The sequence below is a fragment of the Engraulis encrasicolus genome, chromosome 6 (genome assembly GCF_034702125.1).
Source record: "Engraulis encrasicolus isolate BLACKSEA-1 chromosome 6, IST_EnEncr_1.0, whole genome shotgun sequence".
NCBI classification, from domain to species: Eukaryota; Metazoa; Chordata; class Actinopteri; order Clupeiformes; family Engraulidae; genus Engraulis; species Engraulis encrasicolus.
This window is the reverse complement of record NC_085862.1, coordinates 909,118-933,117: the sequence shown is the minus strand read 5'-3', so window position 1 is coordinate 933,117 and position 24,000 is coordinate 909,118. Positions and strand designations below refer to the sequence as shown.

Here is a 24,000-nt window from a genome sequence, read left to right as displayed (position 1 = left end):
AGAATGCGTGAAAATGCAGGAAATTACATATAAGAAATACAAAATTTTCAGACCCCCTGCCAAAATGAACTGTCCCATATTTCATTAATTGACGGTTGCCAATGAATGAATGAAGTCAAGGAAATTTTGCATAGGATTATCAGTATTGCATTGCTTTCTACATATTCAACACACTTAAAACGTGATAGTACTGAACACTAATCCTCTGCTTTACGTTTTTTTTTTTTTTTTTTTTTGCGATGATGTTACTAATGCGGCCCGCTTGAGGTCCACATGGGTTGTATGCGGCCCCCGGACCAATGAGTTTGACACCCCTGCACTGACACCAGTTGGGATGTCTCTCAGTGGGCTTCAGCTTCAGCTCCTAGCCAGCTTGGCCTCCACTCCGCACGGAGCTATTGAGTGGAGTCATGAAGTGAGAGAATCGACCTGGCATACAATCTAATGATGATGTGCTTGGCGTACAATCTAATGATCTGCTTGGCGTACAATCTAATGATGTGCCCCCTTCGAAGGAAGCGCTGGCCGGACTTTAATGGCGGCACCTTTGATGCCCAGCTTGGACTCAGCAGCCGCTGCTCGCTCTCTCGCTCTCTCTCTCTCTCTCTCTCTCTCTCTCTCTCTCTCTCTCTCTCTCTCTCTCTCTCTCTCTCTCTCTCTCTCTCTCTCTCTCTCTCTCTCTCTCTCTCTCTGTGTCTGTCTTGGTCGGCCTCTGTTTCGATGCCAATGCCTTTAGACAGCCTGGCTAATTCATAATCCTCCATTGTTTTGGTTTTTAGCTTGAGAAGCAGTCACTGGTGTCAACGTAACTTTAGCCCACCTGTCTTTGATGCACTCAGCAGTTTTGAAGATTCGCAAACGTTGCTGCGTGTTTTTATGATTACAGGGAGTCGTCAGACTTCATTAACTCTAGCGAGAGGCAGGCTGTCACGGTGGGTAATGGCTTTTGGCGAGTCAGTGTGTAATGAAGCTTCTTAGCTTGTTAGCTAGAGAGAGCTCCTGAGTGTGTGTGTGTGTGTGTGTGTGTGTGTGTGTGTGTGTGTGTGTGTGTGTGTGTGTGTGTGTGTGTGTGTGTGTGTGTGTGAGCTTGTTAGCTAGAGAGAGCTCCTGAGTGTTTCGAGCTCTAACCTCCGACTGAACCGCTTGACCCCTCATGCAGGGGGAGGGGGAGAGAGAGGTGTGTGTGTGTGTGTGTGTGTGTGTGTGTGTGTGTGTGTGTGTGTGTGTGTGTGTGTGTGTGTGTGTGTGTGTGTGTGTGTGTGTGTGTGTGTGTGTGTGTGTGTGTGTTAGCTTGTTAGATTGTTAGATTGTTAGAGCTCCTGTGTGTGTGTGTTAGCTTGTTAGCTAGAGAGAGCTCCTGAGTGTGTGTGTGTGTGTTAGCTTGTTAGCTAGAGAGAGCTCCTGAGTGTTTCGAGCTCCAACCTCCAACTGAACCGCTTGACCCCTCATGCAGGGGGAGGGGGAGAGAGAGGTGTGTGTGTGTGTGTGTGTGTGTGTGGGACGGGGAGAGTGAGGTGTGTGTGTGTGTGGGACGGGGAGAGAGAGGTGTGTGTGTGTGTGTGTGTTTCTTCGAGTGCACACTATAACAGAAGCAATAACTCATCTGTCCGTCAGCCATGTTAAGTGCATCCATAGCGACCAGCCCTACTGACGCAGGAAGCAACACACACACACACACACACACACACACACACACACACACACACACACACACACACACACACACACACACACACACACACACACACACACACACACACACACACAGGGCTCATCTGCTGAGTCAGAAAGCCTTGAGCTGCATCTCTAAGCCAATTGCTGGCCGTCCTTTCCTGATGCATTAGGGATACACACACACACTCTCTCACACACACACACACACACACTCACTCTCACACACACACACTCTCACACACAGCCCTTCACTGATGCATTAGGGCTTTGGCGTGTGGTGAGCTCTGGTTCACAGATGCAGTAAACTTGCACACGATGTGACACGCATGCACACTGTACATGCACACTCACTCTCTACACATGCTCGCTCACTCTCTCTTCACATGCACACACTGTACACACTACACACACTACACACTACACACACTCACACTACACACGCTCACACTACACACGCTCACACTGCACACGCTCACACTACACACTACACACACTACACACTACACACACTCACACTACACACTACACACTACACACACTACACACTACACACACTCACACTACACACTACACACTACACACTACACACACTACACACTACACACGCTCACTCACTCTCTTTATTCTCTCTTACTCTATTTTTCCTTTTTTCTCCAGTCTCTCTCTCAGGCAACATACTGTACACGCATACATTCCATTCCATTCCTTATGCAACATCCTAAAGTAGGTCAAACTCCCGCATCTCCACCGCGCTGCCACACAGGAGCCAGAATTCAGCCAGAGCCTATATTCTGGTGTTTTCCCATTGTGTATCAATTGTTTGTATGTAGTTCAAGAAAAACCTCAGTAACTCAGTGTCTATTTGCTCGATTTATTTCCATGTAGAAAGCTATACACTCATCTTGCTTCAGCACCTCATCTTCTTAGGTTAGATCTACACTATCGTGATAAAAAAAAAAAACCAACATAAAGTCTGTGGTTAGTGGAAAAGCCGAATGGCCAGTGTCTCGGGAAAACTGCAAGCCACAGTGGTCGATGGGTGAAAAAAGTTAATGTCAAGCCCTGGCATGCTCGCTGTACACATGCACACTCACTCTCTCTTCACATGCACACTGTACTCTCTCTTCACATGCACACTCACTCTCTCTTCACATGCACACTGTACTCTCTCTTCACATGCACACTCACTCTCTCTTCACATGCACACTGTACACATGCTCACTGTACTCTCGCTCACTCACTCTCTTTATTCTCTCCTCCTCTATTTTTCCTTTTTTCTCCAGTCTCTCAGGCAACATACTGTACACGCATACATTCCCTTCCCATCCTTATGCAACATCCTAAAGTAGGTCAAACTCCCGCATCTCCACCGCGCTGCCACACAGGAGCCAGAAGTCAGCCAGAAGTCAGCCAGAGCCACCAGGCCCCTTGTGCTGGGGGAGCTGATCGTCTTCTCCCTGCTTGGCTTGGCTTGGTGGGGGAATGTAAACATTGCTTCCAGGTGGCGTTAGTGGGGGTGGGGGAGGGAAACGCTGCCGACTCCTCGAGGCGGTCCGTCCACTGGCCTCTATTGCTAACACATGCGTATAGAACTGGCTGCTCTTTGTTTGGAGACTCGGACCTTCTGAGCTTTTCCTAGTGTTGGTTCCATCTTAGTGATACTAAAATGCCGTCGTTTAGAAAGAGGCACTTCAGGAGTGCCGTTCACCCGGTTACCAGCTCATAAAGCACAGAAACAGAGATATTATTTTAAGGGTTTAAAAAAAATAAAAAATACTTGATGTTGTTGCTACGCAAATTGAGAAACTTCCACAAACCTGTGACCAAAGCTAATAGAGATATACATCAAGTGAAGAGAAAATCCGAAGTGCTCAGGGAATTGTTCAGAAAAAATCTTGAAGGTGCTCTTTGGTGTTGGGGAAAAAACAATATCTTGTCAAAAAAAAGGGAGTCCAAGGCACTCTTCTTGTGGAAAAATATTAAAAAGCCTTTATTGAAACATGGCTAAAAAGTTTTAAAACATGGGAGCAGAGACCCTTCTAATAGAGATATATTTTGGATTTTCCTGCACTTGATCCGGTTCACTTTTTAATCTCATTAGTTTAATCGACTTCAGCCAAACCTGTCCATTGACTGCTTGCCGTGTTGCTTATTGCAGAAGGAGTGGCACTGTGGCCTAGTTTTGAGATTGTCCTGGTGTGCTACTGAGGGGGGGTGTGGGGGCGGGGGGGTAGATCAACAGTAATCCTAAACCTCTATAGCCTCTATAGGAGGAAGACACTCGCTGTTGCTGTGTGGAGCAGCGTTGCCAGATTGGGCTGTTTCCCGCCCAATTGGGCTGCTTAGAATGGCCGTGTGCGTGCGGGTAAAAATGGCATTTAGCAGAAAAACCCGCCCAATTTTTGCCATAGAAATCAATAGAATTAGGCGGGATTTTGTGCTTCTAGGCGGGTTTTGAGCATTTTTTTGGGCTGGAAATCATCAGCCTCACCTGGCAACCCTGGTGTGAAGGGTTGCTGCCAGCCGATAGCAGAGTTTCCATACTGTTTATGGGAAGGGGTTTCAAGAGGCCCCGTGAATACAGGACACCTAATAACTTGTACAAACAGCACTGGGTTTTTTATCCTTGAATTGTGGGGAGAGGATCTCATTTTTTGTACTGTTTTATTTACTTGATTAATTTATTATTACTATTCACTTTAATTTTTTATACTTCATGATATACTTCATGAATTTAGACTTTATTTGACTTCTTTTTGGTTACTTCTATAGGCCTACTTCAAACTACGCAGTGTTGTTGCTCCACCCACAATTTCGTTGACTTCATTGACAATGACAATAAACTCCTTGAATCTTGAATCTTGAAAACAGGGTGCGATTTGTAGGGGAGGGGATTCCGGGATTGTCCCCTCTTCTGGTTTTGATATTGACACTTTTTCTACATGATTTTAATCAACGTTTAATGTAATTCCATTGATATTGTTTAAAGTCTGAAACATGTCCCCCCTTCTGGTTTTCTGACTAATCGCACCCTTTATACAAATAATGTACTTCAGACAGTCTTGACCTTTTCTTGTCTTTTTTTCCTTAGCTTTAGCTTTCTCTGTTGGATTTTGTGTGAATGTAATTTTTCCTTTTCGGTCATTTCACGTGAAATCAGTATGATTGAAATCTGTGTCGGTCGGGTCTCAAAGTGTCTGATTTTCATGTGAAATTACTGTTTTTGTCATTTTGCTGTTAATGGGGCTGAACTGATGTGTAAAATTGAATGAAAGGTTTGTGCCAGATGGCTGCTGTTGTCTCATATTCGTTTTAAGTTCTTCAGGAAAGAATACTGAAAGTTTGTCTGTGAAAAAATCAGCTTTCCTGTAAAGCCCTTATTTCGAAATAGAAAGTGTGAAAGCGTCCTTGTGGTGAGAGACGACCGCAGAGCAGAGTAAAATTAACGGTGTGATGATTGCCCATCTCTGAAGACATTCCACAGCACCGTGAGAGTATTTCTGGATGGAAAATGTGGCTGGGCAGTGCAGTGAACCTGTCTGTTCTTTTAGCAGCCTGCAGCTAGCTCCTTGTAGGACAGCGTTAATTAATTTACCCCGAAAATACTTTGGGTGTCAAAAGACAATCATTAAGATGAACTAAAAACAGGCCACAGCACCACAGGCTTCCACTGCTCACAGCACCACAGATGCCAAAACCCAGTAATTACAGCACGCCTCCTTATGATACGACTTGGTTTTATTGCTGTTAGATTATCGTTATAAAATAATTTAGATGTTGATCTTGAAGATAATGAGCTGTGCTACTGGAGATCTCTCTTGGCTCGTGTTTGATTGCCAGTGTTCAATTTCTCAGTTGTGTAACGCTCCACAGACGAGCTGGAGTTATGTAACACCTTCGGGCAAACGCCAATTAAACTCACAGCACACCGCACGGGTTCGACCCTCACCAAGTCAAAAATGCTTCCTATTGGTTTTCGTCTCCGGTGCTATTGTAGTCACATTTTTATTTTTTTAACGAAAATATAAATCAATAAAAAGGGGACAAAGGGGAAAATTTGCGGGGAAAATGCGGCTTTACAGGAATTACGTGGCATCGTGAAATTATGCGGAATATCATTGAATTTGCATGAATCCACGCGATCGCTGAATCGCGAAAAACTGGAGGGACTGAATAAATAGTCACTTCCCTCGGAAATGTGAACAGGGAGGGAGCTGTCCCAGTGTTGCCAGATTGGGCGGGTGCCCGCCAAATTGGGCTACTTGGGATGAGCGTCTGCGGGTAAAAAGGGGAAAAATTGGCCACTTGCCGTTTTTTTTCCAAACGATTTGGGCCCATAGATGTCAATGTAATTTGTTGAATTTGGGTGGAATTAAGCACATTTTCGGCGTTTTTTGAGAAGCTTTTGGGCAGGATTTGGTCAGACACATCTAGCAACACTGGGCTGTCCGTCTGTAGCCAGGCCGTGCCCTCCTAGTGACGCAACAGCTTCAGCGTTGCTACCAGTCAGGTCAAGAGTCAATGCAAATACTTTCTGAGTTCCCGCAAATAAGGGAACTCCTCCCACTATGTTGGGAAGCAAACAATCATTAGCAAACCAAGAAAGGCCATTTTAGAAAATGCTGTTTGGGAAATGGTAATTGTTATGCTCTTGGTGAGACCAAGTTTCTGAGAGATTTGAAAGTCGATGATAATCAGGCTAATCCGTCTTGGCATTAGCTTCCCCCTGTCCTGTCCTTGGCTATGGGGCACCTAAGTCACGCCCTCTACTTCCTGGTTCATGGGGCAGAGGAAGTCTAAAAATGATTACTGGGCTTGAAAATTAGTGATTTTCGGATTTGTGGTGCATAGGTGGAGGTCCAATGTTTGGATTGGTGTCAATTGGTGTCAATCAAACACTCATTTTCAAGCCAAGTAATTATTTTTTGACTTCCCCTGCCCCATGAACCAGGAAGTAGAGGGCGTGACTTAGGTGCCCCATATCCCCCGGTGTTGCTCCCCTCCACACATGTTACGCACAACAAGGCACGTATACGCTGGTGACATTTGAGGAAGAACATTCCTTCAAGTTATGGAGCTATGGGGGGAGTCCTATGTTTAGCTGTAGGTCACTCTAGCCCACCACTTTGAATGATGTTGAGCGGAGATTGGACGTCTCAAATGTCCGCGTCTTAATAACTCAGAGCTGCCGCCACTGCCATACCATACGATCACATGACCACATGACCGCCACACAACATGCTGGTGTTGATGCCTCGTCCTCCCAGAGCGGGGGGGTTGATTTTTTTGGGGGGTGGGGGGGGGGGGTTCAACGGTGTATAGAGGAGCGCGGGGGCGGGGGGGTGTAGGTGTACAGCAGTGTTAAAGCAGAAGGGGGTGGGGGGTGGGGTTTCAACGGTGTATAGCAGAGCACAGGGGCGGGGGGGGGTGCAGTGTAGGTGTACAGCAATGTAAAGCAGAAGGGGTTGGGGTTGGGGGGGTGTTGTAGGTGTACAACAGTGTAAAGCAAAGGGCGGGGGGGGGGGGGTTGGGGGGGGGTTGGGTGACCAGTCTTCCAGTTCATCAGATACGCCCCAACAGTGTACAGGAGAGCAGAGCAAGGCAGAGCAGGGGTTGGTGGTGGTGGTGGTGGCGGAGGGGGGTGGTGGGGGTGTGTTATCCCCAAATAGCTGCGCTGCGCTGTGCATCCAACAAGGCAAGGGCATCACGGGCAGCCAGTGTACAGCGGTATGCTATGCTGCTCCTGACCTCACCATAGTGCTGAGGTAAATTTAGCCGACCAGAAGGGCTATACGAGGCTGTACACCTACACCCCCCCCCCACCAGAAGGGCTATACGAGGCTGTGGTCAGGACAGCAGGGTTAAACAAGTTGTGTCCTGGAGACACATATACAGGTTTTTCAGGATTGTGAGATTTTAACTGTTTTATTAACTATGTGGGTATGTTAGAACTGAATGAACACATTACAATGCAAGGGGAGGGTCTTGGCTTTTAAATGTAACTCATTTCATGTTTGTTTGTGCTTCGGAGTCTGAGATATTTAGGCTTTAATAGGAAGAGGGCACCCTTTCCCAAAAAATAAAAGTAAATTTAGCTAGCCAGAAGGGCTATACGAGGCTGTGGTCAGGACAGCAGGGTTAAACAAGTTGGGGCCCCTCTTTTGACAGGGTGTAAGGAAGTTTACCCCCCCCCCCCCCTTTAATTGTTGGACTGCCTGGGGCTACGGTTTATTACATGTGCATAGCTTATATCCCGCCAGCTACCAGAAGTTTAATTGATCTTTATTGCTGCTGAGGTAAAATGGAATTTAAGCCTTCAATTATTTGGAACATTGTGTAAAGGAATGTGTTCTCCAGTTAACATTACAAAACTGCACACTATGTTCCAATATCAGCACATGTGCTTTCCAACATTCCAATCAGACTGGCTTTAAAAACCCTTAAAATAAGATACAAACACATTGGAATTGTGAGGGATCCACAGAAAATAATGTAGACATGAAAATGCATTCTTGTATTGAGCAGCCAAAAATGAATCTTGGCTCTCCCCAGTTCTCCTTTTTTTTACTGTATGGAGATTAGCTGAGTGGCTGTGTGAAAAAAGTGAAAGTGAAAGCCCATTGGGAAACTCCAACTCCCATTGTCATTGTGACACAGCACTCCACAGCACACAAGTGAACACTGCACACAACGAAATTGCATTTATGCCTCACCCGTGCAAGGGGGCAGCCCTCATTGGCGCCCCATGGGGAGCAGTGCGGTGGGACAGTACCATGCTCAGGGTACCTCAGTCATGGAGGAGGATGGGGGAGAGCACTGCTTGATTACTCCCCCCACCAACCTGGCGGGTCGGGAGTCGAACCGGCAACCTCTGGGATGCAAGTCTGACGCCCTAACCGCTCACCCATGACGCAGGGCCCTATAAAGCACGGAGGTCGCTAACAGTAAGCTACCATGCAGCATGTAGCTCACGTCTGAAATGGAAGACGCAGAATGATCATTGACATTTTTTAGCATTCAAAATCATGATCTGCAACCCATGCCCTACTACAGTGGTGCTTGACATGTCTCTGGTGGTACTTGGAGGATTTTTTTTTTTTTGTGTGTGTGTATTGATTTGAAGGTTGATCAAGTTGTTGCTGCCAAAAATGTCAGTAATGGCTAGCCTAAATGGCATGTCTACTGATTTACGTAGATCTCCAGTGTGTTTGATGCTTGTGTATGAGAGAGGAAGTGTGACTCCACACTGGTGTATGGGAACATGGAATATGGATTATTATGGGATATGGATTATTATGGAATATGGATTATTATGGAATATGGATTATTATGGGATATGGATTATTATGGAATATGGATTATTATGGAATATGGATTATTATGGAATATGGATTATTATGGAATATGGATTATTATGGGATATGGATTATTATGGAATATGGATTATTATGTGCTTTAATGCTCATTGCTGTCAACATAAATAACACCCATCAGGTCATCTTGATCTGCCGCCCATGCCCTACTCTGCTCCCCTACTCGGGTCATCTTGGTCCAGTTGAAGGGCCCTAAAGCATAGCGGGTGTTGACAGCAGGCTACGTGTAGCAGCATATGTACTCCTATCACACCCAGCGTCCTGACAGTGACGGGACATTCGTCAAGGTGCAGAGCTCACATTACTGTCAGGCTATATGTGTGTGTGTGGGGGGGGGGGGGTGCAGTGGACATGTCCGAGGAGCCACAGCATGTTTTGGATGCACTCCTTGTTGTGGAGCCCAAGTTATAGATTGCTATAAAGCGGCATGGAACTAGCGCGTGTGGTAATGTGGTAAGCTAAGCTAGCTTGCCCTTTGTAAGCGATCTTGTTTGTGTGCTGCTACATGCTAACAGGTGTTGCCTACACGAGTCGAGGCCCCAATGAGGGCAAGGACATTTAACACTGTAAACACAACAGACACGGGGTCAGGAAACTGAAGGGGATTATATCCTATAGAAACTGAAGGGGATTATATCCTATAGAAACTGAAGGGTATTATATCCTATAGAAACTGAAGGGGATTATATCCTATAGAAACTGAAGGGGATTATATCCTATAGAAACTGAAGGGGATTATATCCTATAGAAACTGAAGGGTACCACTACCAAAGGCCTCTCTTCTGGATGGTGGCTGGCGCTAGCCTCTCTTCTGCTGCTTCGTCCAAAAGTGTTGCTATTAGCCCATTTGCGCTTCTTCACTTGATCTCTCATCTCAGCAGCTCAAACTGAGTAGAAGCATTTCAGGTGACTTGAGCCTTTCAGGGGAGTTTACAGTAACTCACCGTAACAGGCAGGGGAGTTTTCTGTAACTCACAGTAACAGGCAGTAGAGTTTACAGTAACTAGCTGTAACAGACACAGGAGTTTATAGTAACTGACTGTAACAGACAGGGGAGTTTACAGTAAAACTTGTCCTGTTGACTGACAGGTACCAATAGATTCCTCTTTACATTCTATATTCTTATTGGAATACCGGGTAGAGCAGGTGAGCATTCTATATTCTTATTGGAACACCCTGTACAACAGGTGAGCATTCTATATTCTTATTGGAATACCGGGTAGAGCAGGTGAGCATTCTATATTCTTATTGGAACACCCTGTACAACAGGTGAGCATTCTATATTCTTATTGGAACACCCTGTACAACAGGTGAGCATTCCAGCTGCTTTTGATCGGGTGCCAGCTCTACATTTTTGGTTTCGCTCCAGCTCTTCATCCCTCAACAAAAGCTCCTTTTTCTGCCTGGAAATGCTGATTACATTAGCACCCCTAATGCTTTGTCAAATTCCTCGAAAATCACATTAAAATGACCCGCCGTCGTCGACCAAAAACCTCCAGTTCTGTCCAGCCAGCTATTCAGCCAGTTAGTGTGCGTATTGTTGGAGCCAGATAATGTCTTTTGGCTGAAGCTGAAGCACAATGGGGAGTTTTCACGGAATAAGAACACTAGCCAGAGGTTGTCTGAGTCCTTCCTCCATGCCAGTGGTTCCCAACCTATGGGCCGGGGCCCACTGGTGGGGCCCTGAAGGTATTCCAAGTGGGCCTTGAAATAATTTTCCAAAAATAATAATCATATTTTGGTGTGTGTTGCTGTTGATTTATTTGAGTTTTATTCTTAATTGGGTCAGAGGTGGGTCCTGGACATTTTTGACAATTTCGAGTGGGCCCCACGTTGGAAAAGGTTGGGAACCCCTGCTTTACGCTTTCCTCTGCCTTCTCCCAGTCAGCTCTGCTTGAACATACAGTTCAGATTGAATTCTAGGAAAACCAGGTTGGCGGGGGCGGGGGTGGGTGTGTACTTAATGTATGCTGCTGTTGGAAATCACCCAGCATTTAGTGTGTGCGTTGGTGTAGGGCTGTGTGTGTGTGTGTGTGTGTGTGTGGGTGTTGGTATGTAGGGGTGTGTGTGTGTGTGTGTGTGTGTGTGTGTGTGTGTGTAGGGCTGTGTGTGGGTGGGTGTGTGTGTGTGTGTGTGTGTGTGTGTGTGTGTGTGTGTGTGTGTGTGGGTGGGTGTGTGTGTGTGTGTGTGTGTGTGTGTGTATGGCTGTAGGGGTGTGTGTAGTTGTGTGCGTGGGTAGGTGTGTGTGTTGTAAAGAGTGTTTGTCCTCTCTGGGTTCTGCAGTACATGAAGAGAGTGGCTGTACACGTGCAGGCCAGCTCCCCTGACCCCTCCCCCCTCTACTCACACAGGGAGAGAGAGAGACAACACAGGGAGAGAGAGACAGGGAGAGAGAGACAGGTTTATTACCGACCACAGGGAGACACAGGGAGAGAGAGACAGGGAGAGAGAGACAGGTTTATTACCGACCACAGGGAGACACAGGGAGAGAGAGACAGGGAGAGAGAGACAGGTTTATTACCGACCACAGGGAGACACAGGGAGAGAGAGACAGGGAGAGAGAGACAGGTTTATTACCGACCACAGGGAGACACAGGGAGAGAGAGACAGGGAGAGAGAGACAGGTTTATTACCGACCACAGGGAGACACAGGGAGAGAGAGACAGGTTTATTACCGCACACTGAGGCACAGACAGATAGATAAAGAGCTATGCCGTTATTCCACCATTAGCTTTGGTTAACGAACATTACGCACATCCTTTTACAGCAAAGTTGTGATATTAATTTGTTGCACATCCGTACTGTATTGTCCTGGACGATTCTTGAGGGCTGACGGTGTCATTTCACTGAACACGTCCTCCAAAGACCTTTTAATGAGACATGTTAGTCTGCTCACTTGCTTGTTTCCCCTTAATAATTATGTCCATTGCCTGAAGCGTTTCCCCGCACTAAAGCACATCCGTAACGACGTATGTGTGTATGTGTGTGTGTACATGTGTTGCAGGTTCCTCAATGCTCTTGTCCATTGCCTGAAGCTGTTCCCTTAGAGTGCCTCCGTAACCTGTGTTTTCTTTTTCTCGTGTGTGTGTTGCAGGTCTCCTGCTTGTGATGTCCACTGTAATGTGTGTGTGTGTGTGTGTGTTGCATCTGTAACGTGTGTGTTTCCTCGTGTGTGTGTTGCAGGTCTCCTGCTTGTGATGTCCACTGTAATGTGTGTGTGTGTGTGTGTGTTGCATCTGTAACGTGTGTGTTTCCTCTTGTGTGTGTTTCTGCAGGTCTCCTGCTTGTGATGTCCACTGTTCGGATCAGAGCTCGTCTGGCTCCTCTGGCCCCGCCCACGCCGCACAGGATGGCAACGCACACGCACACACACCGGAGCAGGAGCATACACAGGTACACTACACTACACTACCCAGCATGCACCACTACACTTCACTACACTGCACTACACTACCCAGCATGCACCACTACACTACACTACACTACCCCAGCATGCACCACTACACTACACTACACTACACTACCCAGCATGCACCACTACACTACACTACACTACCCAGCATGCACCACTGCACTACACTACACTTATAAATAAGATGGATAAACTTGAGGTGCTAACCATTATAGCCAGTCAGCATGAGGTATGAGCCACTCAGTAGCCAATCATCACAAGGTACAAAGGACCGCTCACCCCAAGGTATAAACTAGTATGTCCACGTATGCCCACAAGGAACAATCCACTACAGCCAATCCCCACAAGGAACAATCCACTACAGCCAATCCCCACAAGGAACAATCCACTACAGCCAATCCCCACAAGGAACAATTCACTACAGCCAATCACCACAAGGAACAAACCACTTCAGCCAATCACCACAAGGAACAATCCACTACAGCCAATCACCACAAGGAACAAACCGCTGCAGCCAATCACCACAAGGAACAAACCGCTGCAGCCAATCACCACAAGGAACAAACCGCTGCAGCCAATCACCACAAGGAACAATCCACTCTCTATAGAGCTTGAAAGTGACGTTACTTCCCCCGATTTCATGGGACCTCAACAGCGTTTTTAGCCGAAAATCGTAACATGTATTCCAATGGCTGTATTAAAATGATATTTCGACCCCCTTCGAGTTGTGCCACGAGCTCCAAACATGTTGTTTCTGATATTTTTGTTAAATTTTTCGTACGAACCCCCAAACTTTTTAGAAAGCTGTGTTTCTTCACATTTGGCATGCAGACGGCCTCGGAACAAAAACATTGATACTTCTGCATGAATAATCTTCATCTAGCCTCTTAAACAGCATATTTGAAGCCCAGCGCATGTAATGACTAAGATCGGAAGATATTTACTCGCTACCATGTTGTTAGATGGTCAGCTTAGGTCCCGTGAAATGCGGAACTAAGGGGCGGGACTTTCAAGCTCTATGACCAATTACCAGAAGGAACAAACGACTCAGTGTAACTTAAAAAACCACAAGTAACAAGTGAGACTATGAGTGAAACAACCGGTTACATTTTCCTGCTCCACAGCAAGCACACACACTCGCACATCACCCCTTTAAACACACACACACTCGCACGTCACCCCTTTATACACACATACACACACACACACACACACACACACACACACACACACACACACACACACACACACACACACACACACACACACACACACACACACACACTCGCACATCACCCCTGTCAACACACACACACTCGAACATCACCCCTTTACACACACACACACACACACACACACACACACACACACACACACACACACACACACACACACACACACACATCACCCCTTTAAACACACACACACACACATCACCCCTTTAAACACACACACACACACACACATCACCCCTTTAAACACACACACACACATCACCCCTTTAAACACACACACACTCGCACTTTACCACTGTGAACAGACACACACACTCATCAATCACAAACCAACACACTCATCTTCCTGAAAGGTATTAGAAGCAGGCATGCGAAACGACCGGTTTACTCTCTAACCAGTCACTAACCTCTCCGGTGCCGGAAGATATGACGGCTCGTAGTGCTTCTCTGACCACCCCTACAGACTTAAATATGGTTCAAGTTCAAGTCTTATTTTGCCATTTCAACAGTATGAAATACAGTTGATAGGAATGTTATTTGGTGTGCTCACACATGCAACAATACAACTAAGACTATTAACTAACACCTATCATTGAGACACACACACACACACACACACACACACACACACACACACACACACACACACACACACACACACACACACACACACACACACACACACACACACACACACACACACACACACACACACACACCATGGCTGCTATCTGAGGAGGGGAAGGCCATGTGTGTTCTTGACCTTTGACACGGAAGCAGAGAGGTGTGTGTGTGTGCGTGCGTGCGTGCGTGTGTGTGTGTGTGTCACATGTTACATAAGGTGTGTTTTGTATGGTGGTGGCCCCTTTAAACACACACACACTCGCACATCACCCCTTTATACACACATACTCGCACATCACACNTTCACACACACACACACACACACACACACACACACTCACACACACACACACACACACACACACACACACACACACACACACACACACACACACACACACACACACACACACACACATCACCCCTTTAAACATACACACACACGCGCACATCACCCCTGCAGGGCTGATCGTATTCAGGCTCCATGCCTGATTTCAGGCTTGACAGAGTTTGCAAAAATAAAAACATTGATAATAATTAGCCATTAGGTTTTTCTTATCCCAGAAAGTAATACTGGTTCAGGGTTTTCTTCTACTATCAGGCTTGAATAATGGTCATACACAGGCTATTAAATGTTTGAATAATGTGTCAAAATAGGCCTACGTTACGTCACTATGCAGTATCTTGTCGTCGTTGTTAGAGCAGGGAAAAAAGTTCAGGCTCAGGATTTTTTTTCACTCTCACCCCTGCCCCTGTAAACACACACACACTCACATCACCCCTTTAAACACACACACACTCGAACATCACCCCTTTTAACATACACACACACACACTCGAACATCACCCCTTTTAACACACACACACACACACTCGAACATCACCCCTTTAAACACACACACACACACACACACTCGCACATCACCCCTGTCAACACACACACACTCGAACATCACCCCTTTACACACACACACACTCGCACATCACCCCTGTCAACACACACACTCGAACATCACCCCTTTTAACACACACACACACACACTCGAACATCACCCCTTTAAACACACACACACTCGCACATCACCCCTGTCAACACACACACACTCGAACATCACCCCTTTACACACACACACACTCGCACTTTACCACTGTGAACAGACACACACACTCATCAATCACAAACCAACACACTCATCTTCCTGAAAGGTATTAGAAGCAGGCATGCGAAACGACCGGTTTACTCTCTAACCAGTCACTAACCTCTCTAGCCAGTCACTAACCTCTCTAACCAGTCACTAACCTCTCCGGTGCCGGTTTACTCTCTAACCAGTCACTAACCTCTCCGGTGCCGGAAGATATGACGGCTCGTAGTGCTTCTCTGACCACCCCTACAGACTTAAATATGGTTCAAGTTCAAGTCTTATTTTGCCATTTCAACAGTATGAAATACAGTTGATAGGAATGTTATTTGGTGTGCTCACACATGCAACAATACAACTAAGACTATTAACTAACACCTATCATTGAGACACACACACACACACACACACACACACACACACACACACACACACACACACACACTAACACACACACACACACACACACACACACACACACACACACACACACACACACACACACACACCATGGCTGCTATCTGAGGAGGGGAAGGCCATGTGTGTTCTTGACCTTTGACACGGAAGCAGAGAGGTGTGTGTGTGTGCGTGCTGGTATGCGTGTGTGTGTGTGTGTGTGTGTCACATGTTACATAAGGTGTGTTTTGTATCGCGGTCGCCTCACCTCCTCTATAGGGGCCCTGCAGGCCTCAGCAAACATGGAGGTGTCTGATAAAGCAGGGCCCCTACACTACACTACACTACACTGATAAAGCAGGACCCCTCTAGCAGGCCGCATGGCACCGAGGGGTGAAGGTCAGCTGTCGTCATGTAATGTACAGTGCCCTCCATAATTATTGGCACCCCTGGTTGAGATGTGTTAAAAGCCTTAAAATAAATTCAGTGTTTATTGCAGAAGAATACTGTCACACTGAAAATTGTAGAAAAATGTAGCCTTCAACTCAAATGAATTGTAAGAAAATAAAAAAATCCCTGACTAAAAAATAATTATTTTTCATTAAATCACCTGTTCCACAATTATTGGCACCCTTGACAATTCCCAGGAAATAAATATAATTGAAGCATTTCTGTCATTTCTACAGTAGTTTACAAAGTTTACCAGAGTATGTAGGAACATTTAATTAGTAATTCATCACTTCCTGTTTCCCTGGGGTATAAATATGACGTGACACCGAGGCCATTTCTCTTATCCACTCTTAAACATGGGAAAGACAAAGGAACACAGCATACAAGTGAGGCAGATGTGTGTCGACCTTCACAGGTCAGGCAGAGGCTACAAGAAGATTACCACTCAACTGCAGCTGCCCATATCCACTGTGAGAGGAATAATTAAGAAGTGCAAAACAACTGGAACAGTGGTAAACAAGCCTGGACGAGGACCCAAGTTTATTTTGCCACCACGCACAGTGAGGAGGATGGTAAGAGAAATCAAAAGATCTCCAAAGCTCACTGTTACAGAATTACAACAAATGGTAGCATCCTGGGGTCACAAAGTCTCCAAATCAACCATCAGGCGCTGTCTACACGCCAACAAGCTGTTTGGGAGGCATGCACGGAGAAAACCTTTCCTCACTCACAATCATGAACGCAAGCGTCTGGAGTTCGCCAAGCGGTATTGGGGCTTCAACTGGGACTGTGTGCTTTGGTCAGATGAGACCAAGATTGAGCTTTTTGGCAACAAACACTCTAAGTGGGTCTGGCGTACCACGAAAGATGCGCATGCTGAAAAGCACCTCATACCCACTGTGAAGTATGGGGGTGGGTCAGTGATGCTGTGGGGCTGTTTCGCTTCCAAAGGCCCTGGGAACCTTGTTAGGGTGCATGGCATCATGAATGCTTTGAAATACCAGGACATTTTAAATCAAAATCTGTTGCCCTCTGCCCGAAAGCTGAAGCTGGGTCGTCACTGGGTCTTTCAGCAAGACAATGACCCTAAACATATGGTCAAATCTACACAGAAATGGTTCACCAGACACAAAATCAAGCTCCTCCCATGGCCATCTCAGTCCCCTGACCTCAACCCCATTGAGAACCTGTGGGGTGAGCTGAAGAGGAGAGTACAGAGGAGAGGACCCAGGTCTCTGGATGATTTAGAGAGATTCTGCAAAGAGGAATGGCTGAAGATCCCTCTTTCTGTCTTTTCCCATCTTGTGAAACATTATAGGAGAAGATTTGGTGCTGTTTTGTTGGCAAAAGGGGGTTGTACAAAATATTAACACCAGGGGTGCTAATAATTGTGACACACATTATTTGATGTCAAATAATTATTTCTTTATGTGGGATTTTTTCCCCACTGAATAAATGCACTTGTATTGAAGGTTGGATTTTTCTCTTTTTTTCCATTAAGGTCCCATATTATTTAGAAAAAAAATAAAATAATTGGAAGCTAAAAAACACATCTCAACCAGGGGTGTCAATAATTATGGAGGGCACTGTATGTTGTATAGCTGCAGTGATGTGTATATACTGGAGGTGTCTGATAAGGCAGGGGCCCTCTAGCAGGCCGCATGGCACCGAGGGGTGAAGGTCAGCTGTCGTCATGTAATGTATGTTGTATAGCTGCGGTGATGTGTATGGGTATATACTGTATATACTGTGTATGGGTACATACTGATAAAGCAGGGGCCCTCTATCAGACCGCGTGGCCTGTCCCCCCGGCATACAAGGGTATAGGTTAGCTGTGGTAATGTTGTGTAGTGTATACAGGGCCTTTAGTTCTGCTGTGCTAATGTGTAGTGTATATAGGACCTTTAGTTCTTTAGCTGTGCTAATGTGTAGTGTATACAGGGCCTTTAGTTCTGCTGTGCTATTGTGTAGTGTATACAGGGCCTTTAGTTCTGCTGTGGTATTGTGTAGTGTACTATAGGGCCTTTAGTTCTTTAGCTGTGCTAATGTGTAGTGTATATAGGGCCTTTAGTTCTGCTGTGCTAATGTGTAGTGTATATAGGGCCTTTAGTTCTGCTGTGCTAATGTGTAGTGTATATAGGGCCTTTAGTTCTGCTGTGCTAATGTGTAGTGTACTATATAGGGCCTTTAGTTCTGCTGTGCTAATGTGTAGTGTATATAGGACCTTTAGTTCTGCTGTGCTAATGTGTAGTGTATACAGGGCCTTTAGTTCTGCTGTGCTAATGTGTAGTGTATATAGGGCCTTTAGTTCAGCTGTGGTATTGTGTAGTGTACTATATAGGGCCTTTAGTTCAGCTGTGGTATTGTGTAGTGTACTATATAGGGCCTTTAGTTCTGCTGTGGTATTGTGTAGTGTATATACTGTAGAGGGCCTTTAGTTCTTTAGCTGTGCTAATGTGTAGTGTATATACTGTAGAGGGCCTTAGGAAACCCCTCTAGCCGACCGCATGGCCTGTCCCCCGTCACACAAGACCAGGGCTTGACACTGGCACCTGCCAACTGGCCAAATGCTGGTAAAACTTGACTGTGGCTGGTAGTATTTTCAGTGTCACTAGCGAATTTGGCTAGCAGCTTATTCCTTGGTATGACGTACATATCATAGTAACCTTCTGCTAATATTCTGTTGTTTGTCCCTTGTGTACCAATTGTTTGTATTTGATTTCAAGAAAAAGCTCTGTATCTCAGTTTTTATTTGCTTGATATACTTCCATGTAGAAAGCTATATACTCATCTTCTGAGGTTAGACATACACCATCATGATAAAGAAAAAAAAACAATATCAAATTTGTGGCTAGTAGAATAGCTGAATGGCTAGTGACTCGGGAAAACCACTAGCCACAGTGGCCGGTGAGTGAAAAAGTTAATGTCAAGCCCTGCACAGGACCCCTCTAGCAGAGCGCATGGCACCGAGGGGTAAAGGTCAGCTGTCGTCATGTAATGTATGTTGTATAGCTGCGGTGATGTGCATATAAAGTGAAAAGTGAAAGTGAAAGCCCATTGGGAAACTCCAACTCCCATTGTCATTGTGACACAGCACTCCACAGCACACAAGTGAACACTGCACACTGCACACAACGAAATTGCATTTAAGCCTCACCCGTGCAAGGGGGCAGCCCTCAGTGGCGCCCCATGGGGAGCAGTGCGGTGGGACGGTACCATGCTCAGGGTACCTCAGTCATGGAGGAGGATGGGGGAGAGCACTGGTTGATTACTCCCCCCACCAACCTGGCGGGTCGGGAGTCGAACCGGCAACCTCTGGGATGCAAGTCTGACGCCCTAACCGCTCACCCATGACTGCCCATATACTGGAGGTGTCTGATAAAGCAGGGCCCTCTAGCCGACCGCATGGCCTGTCCCCCGTCACACAAGACTACACTACCCAGCATGCACCACTACACTACACTATACTACACTAGACAGCATGGCCTGTCCCCCCGGCATACAAGACTACACTACCCAGCATGCACCACTACACTACACTATACTACACTAGACAGCATGGCCTGTCCCCCCGGCATACAAGACTACACTACCCAGCATGCACCACTACACTACACTATACTACACTAGACAGCATGGCCTGTCCCCCCGGCATACAAGGGGTATAGGTCAGCTGTGGCAATGTATGGTGTATATTGGGGCTTGGTATCGCAGCCGTGTTCCTGTATCGATTCGATTTTGATTCTTAGGGCTTTCAATCGATTAATCGTGATTCAATTCGATTCGAATCGATTCAATCCGTTCCCTTCTTGCTGCCAGGATTCCCCCCAAAAGATGCTGTTGCCTATTTTTATATAAAAGTGTCAAATAGCTGTGGCTTGACAGAGTTAACAGATTGCTAATTTGTAACAAGTAGGCCTAGGCCTAATTGACTAATACCTACTGGGTATTTTCCATAGACCTAAATTGAACAAAAAGAACAAAAAGAAAAAGATTTAAAAAATCGATTTTGTGCCCTGTGAATCGATTATGTGAATTTTGATTCGATCGATTATCGATTAACTCGATTATTTTACCCAGCCCTAGTGTGTATACAGGGCCTTTAGTTCTGCTGTGCTAATGTGTAGTGTATATACTGTAGAGGGCCTTAGGAAACCCCACATGGCCTGGCATGGAACTAGCGAGCTATGGATTTATTACAATGCTCCAAAACTGATCATACAACTGACTATTTAACCATTTACCACTTTTCATTGGTAACCGGATTACCTATTCACTTTTTTAAACAACTGTTTAATGTGCTGTAAACTCTGTTACGTTTTTGAGAAGTTAGAGGTAAATACAATCAAGTGGCAATTGGTTTTAAAGTGCAAAATAAACTTCTACTGTCACTCCAAAAACACTCAGAATATGATGGTGCTCAGAGAATAGTATCCCGCAGGCTTTTATACTTTGAATCTTTCCAACTGCACTGTATGTGTTTTGCATATCTTAACTAGTTTTCCTGCCATCTTTGCACACACCCACACACACCCACACCCACACCCACACCCACACACACACACACACACACACACACACACACACACACACACACACACACACACACACACACACATATGCACAATGTCCATGTTGCGCAAGCCTAGAGCAGAGCAGAGCAGAGCAGAGAACAAGCTGTCAACGCAAAGCACCAGTGATGTATGCACGTGAGGCCCTCTTCTACTCAAGCAGTAGTGAACTTAACTTCCCAGTACACACACACACACACACACACACACACACACACACACACACACACACACACACACACACACACACACACACACACACACACACACACACACACACACACACACACACACACACACCCTGTTGCAAGAGCAAGCTTGATGTATGGTGATGTATGGTGTGATAGAAGCCCTGTGCACATACTTCTCTTGCTCAGTCACCTCACCTAGTAGTGACGATAACATCCCACTTCCCTGTTGCAAGAATGACTACCCAATAGGGGTGGGCGATATGACGATATTAAATCGTGAATCGTGATATTGAGTAAAAGATCGTCTCGAATCTGCCAAAGTGGAGAAATCGTATAGATCGTCTTGCAGTGTTGCAATGTTTGCAATGTTTATTATCAACATCAGAGTGACGTTTTCTCACTTGTGTTGTTGTCTTCACTTTATTCTTTACATTATTGTATTCCAATTGTACACTTTATGAGAGTATATTTATAAGTGTGTTAACATTTTATTGACTGCAAATTACAAATTGCAAGTATATGAAAGTTGTTTTTTGTTGTTTTTATTTTTTGGATGGAAGATCGTGATAAAAAATCGAAATAGAGATTTCATGTTAAAAAATCGTGATACAACATTTTTGGAACATGTAAGAACAAAAACAACTCTGGCATAAAATTTCACTTTCCAACCCTAACAACACGCTGCAGGGCTGATAGTATTCAGGCTCCATTCCTGATTTCAGGCTTGACCGAGTTTGAAAAAATGAAAACATAGATAATAATTTGCCATTAGGTTATTCCTATCTCAGAAAGTGTTACAGGTTCAGGGTTTTCTTCTACTATCAGACTTGAATAATGGTCATACACAGGCTATTAAATGTTTGAATAATGTGTCAAAATAGGCCTACGTTACGTCACTATGCAGTATCTTGTTGACGTCGTTAGAGCAGGGGGAAAAGTTCAGGCTCAGGATTTTTTGTCACCATCACCCCTGACTCTGTGAAGCGTCCTTGGGTGTTTTGAAAGGCGCTATATAAAACGAAAGTATTATTATTATTATTATTATTATTAACTACAGTATATTACACCAGCACATTACTATGAAGTTGGCTGGCCTGCTGCTGTTGAAGTCTTGAGGTCTGTTAGCCCTCTAGAGCCATAGGTTCCTGAACCCTGCTCTAGAGCCATAGGTTCCTGACCCCTGCTCTAGAGCCATAGGTTCCTGACCCCTGCTCTAGAGCCATAGGTTCCTGACCCCTGCTCTAGTTGGTTGGTGTGGTCTAACACAAGTTCCTCACCACTTTATCAGACAACGAAAAGTCCACAACTAAACAGCTTTGGCAACTCGTCTCTGGTGTGACTGTAGAACGTCCCTGTGGTTTGGAATTGTGTTGTATGCCATTTCCCCTCCTAGTCTCCTTGTAGTAATTTCCCACCTCCCAGTAGTAATTCCCCATCTCCTAGTTGTAATTCCCCATCTCCTAGTTGTAATTCTCCACCTCCTAGTTGTAATTCTCCACCTCCTAGTTGTAATTCCCCACATCCTAGTTGTAATTCTCCACCTCCCTGGTTGTAATGTCCCACCTCCTCATTGTAATTCCCCATCTCCTTGGTCTCGTAGTAATTCCCCATCTCCTAGTTGTAAATTCCCCACCTCCTATTTGCAAGTACTGTGTTGGGTGTTGGTTCAGGTTCCGTACGCATTCTCCTGACATGCCGGGTGCAGGACACGAGCAAAGAATTGTGATCTTGACATGCCAATAACTTTTCTTGTCTGGCTTACCAGTAACTTATCTGTCCGTTCCCGCACATCCTGATATTTATGAAGGCTTGATATCACTGACAGGACAGGGTGTTTGAATGTATGTGTTAAAATGTGTATGTCTTTTGTTTTCTTATTTATTTATTGTTTTTTTGTTTCCTTTAGGTTTTGTATTTCATTTTCTAATCTTTTTATTTATACTATTTATTCAATGACTGATGGAGACTGGGACCGCAAACTAAATTGCCCTTCTGATGGGACTAATAAAGTTATCTGAATCAAATTTCAAATTGCCTTTTTCATGTTCCCCCAGGTGGAGGAGGCCTGGAGGACGGCCTCTGAGCCACCGTACCATGTGGGGCTGGAGGCGGAGTGGGGAGCAGCAGTAGAGGAACAGACACACACACACTCATCACAACACACACAACAGGTAATACACACACACACACACACACTCATCACAACACACACACTCACCACAACACACACAACAGGTAACCTACACACTCCTCACAACACACACACTTCTCACAGCATCTAATTCCCATACATTTATTTCTAATTGGTGGTGGATATGCTGCCATGAATATGTTTCTTAGATAGTCCACTAAAAATCGATGGTGGCACTGACTGTCGTTGCGCCGCCCTGACGTGTGTTACTGTTGAAACTTCACTGCCCCATGTGCTGCAAGTGAAGATGAGTGAAGGTGAGCTGTGTCAACAAGTGATCTTCATAATCGTTTAGGAAGCGGAACTGCCAGAAACAAGGTCGATACACTGACAAGAAAACAACACATCAATAGATCAATGACAGGAGCTGAAGCACGCAGCACACGTGGTGTTTTGCATTTCACCTCAAAGGCAAATTTACACAGACCTACTTACTTGTTTGCTTAACTTTTACTAGTTTGCACATGAATGCGTGAAGGGTGAAATACATTTTCTTTTCTTACTTCCTTCAGATTAGATTAACGGCATTAAAAACACTAGGTTTTACTTGTCCAACTGAAGTTGGTTATTTGTTTGTTTACACAGTGCCCTGGGTTACATGGTACTTTTGATTCCGAATTAACTTAATTCCTCTTTGAAAACATCATGTTAACACTTCACAACTCGGAATTAAATGATAGTAGAACCATTTCATTCTGAATTATTCATACGAAATCAAAACCATCATCTAAACGTACCCAGTGA

The 24,000-nt window shown here is 45.3% G+C and overlaps 1 protein-coding gene across 1 annotated transcript in view; it reads left to right on the top strand.

Annotated features, from left to right (window-relative positions):
• Nucleotides 1-24,000, top strand: part of suco (SUN domain containing ossification factor) — a 119,903-nt gene that overhangs the window by 40,211 nt on the left and 55,692 nt on the right. The window contains exons 2-3 of the mRNA XM_063200347.1: nucleotides 12,323-12,440; nucleotides 23,120-23,236. Of these exons, the coding sequence (XP_063056417.1) occupies nucleotides 12,323-12,440; nucleotides 23,120-23,236 (235 nt within the window). The remainder of the gene's footprint in view (nucleotides 1-12,322; nucleotides 12,441-23,119; nucleotides 23,237-24,000) is intronic.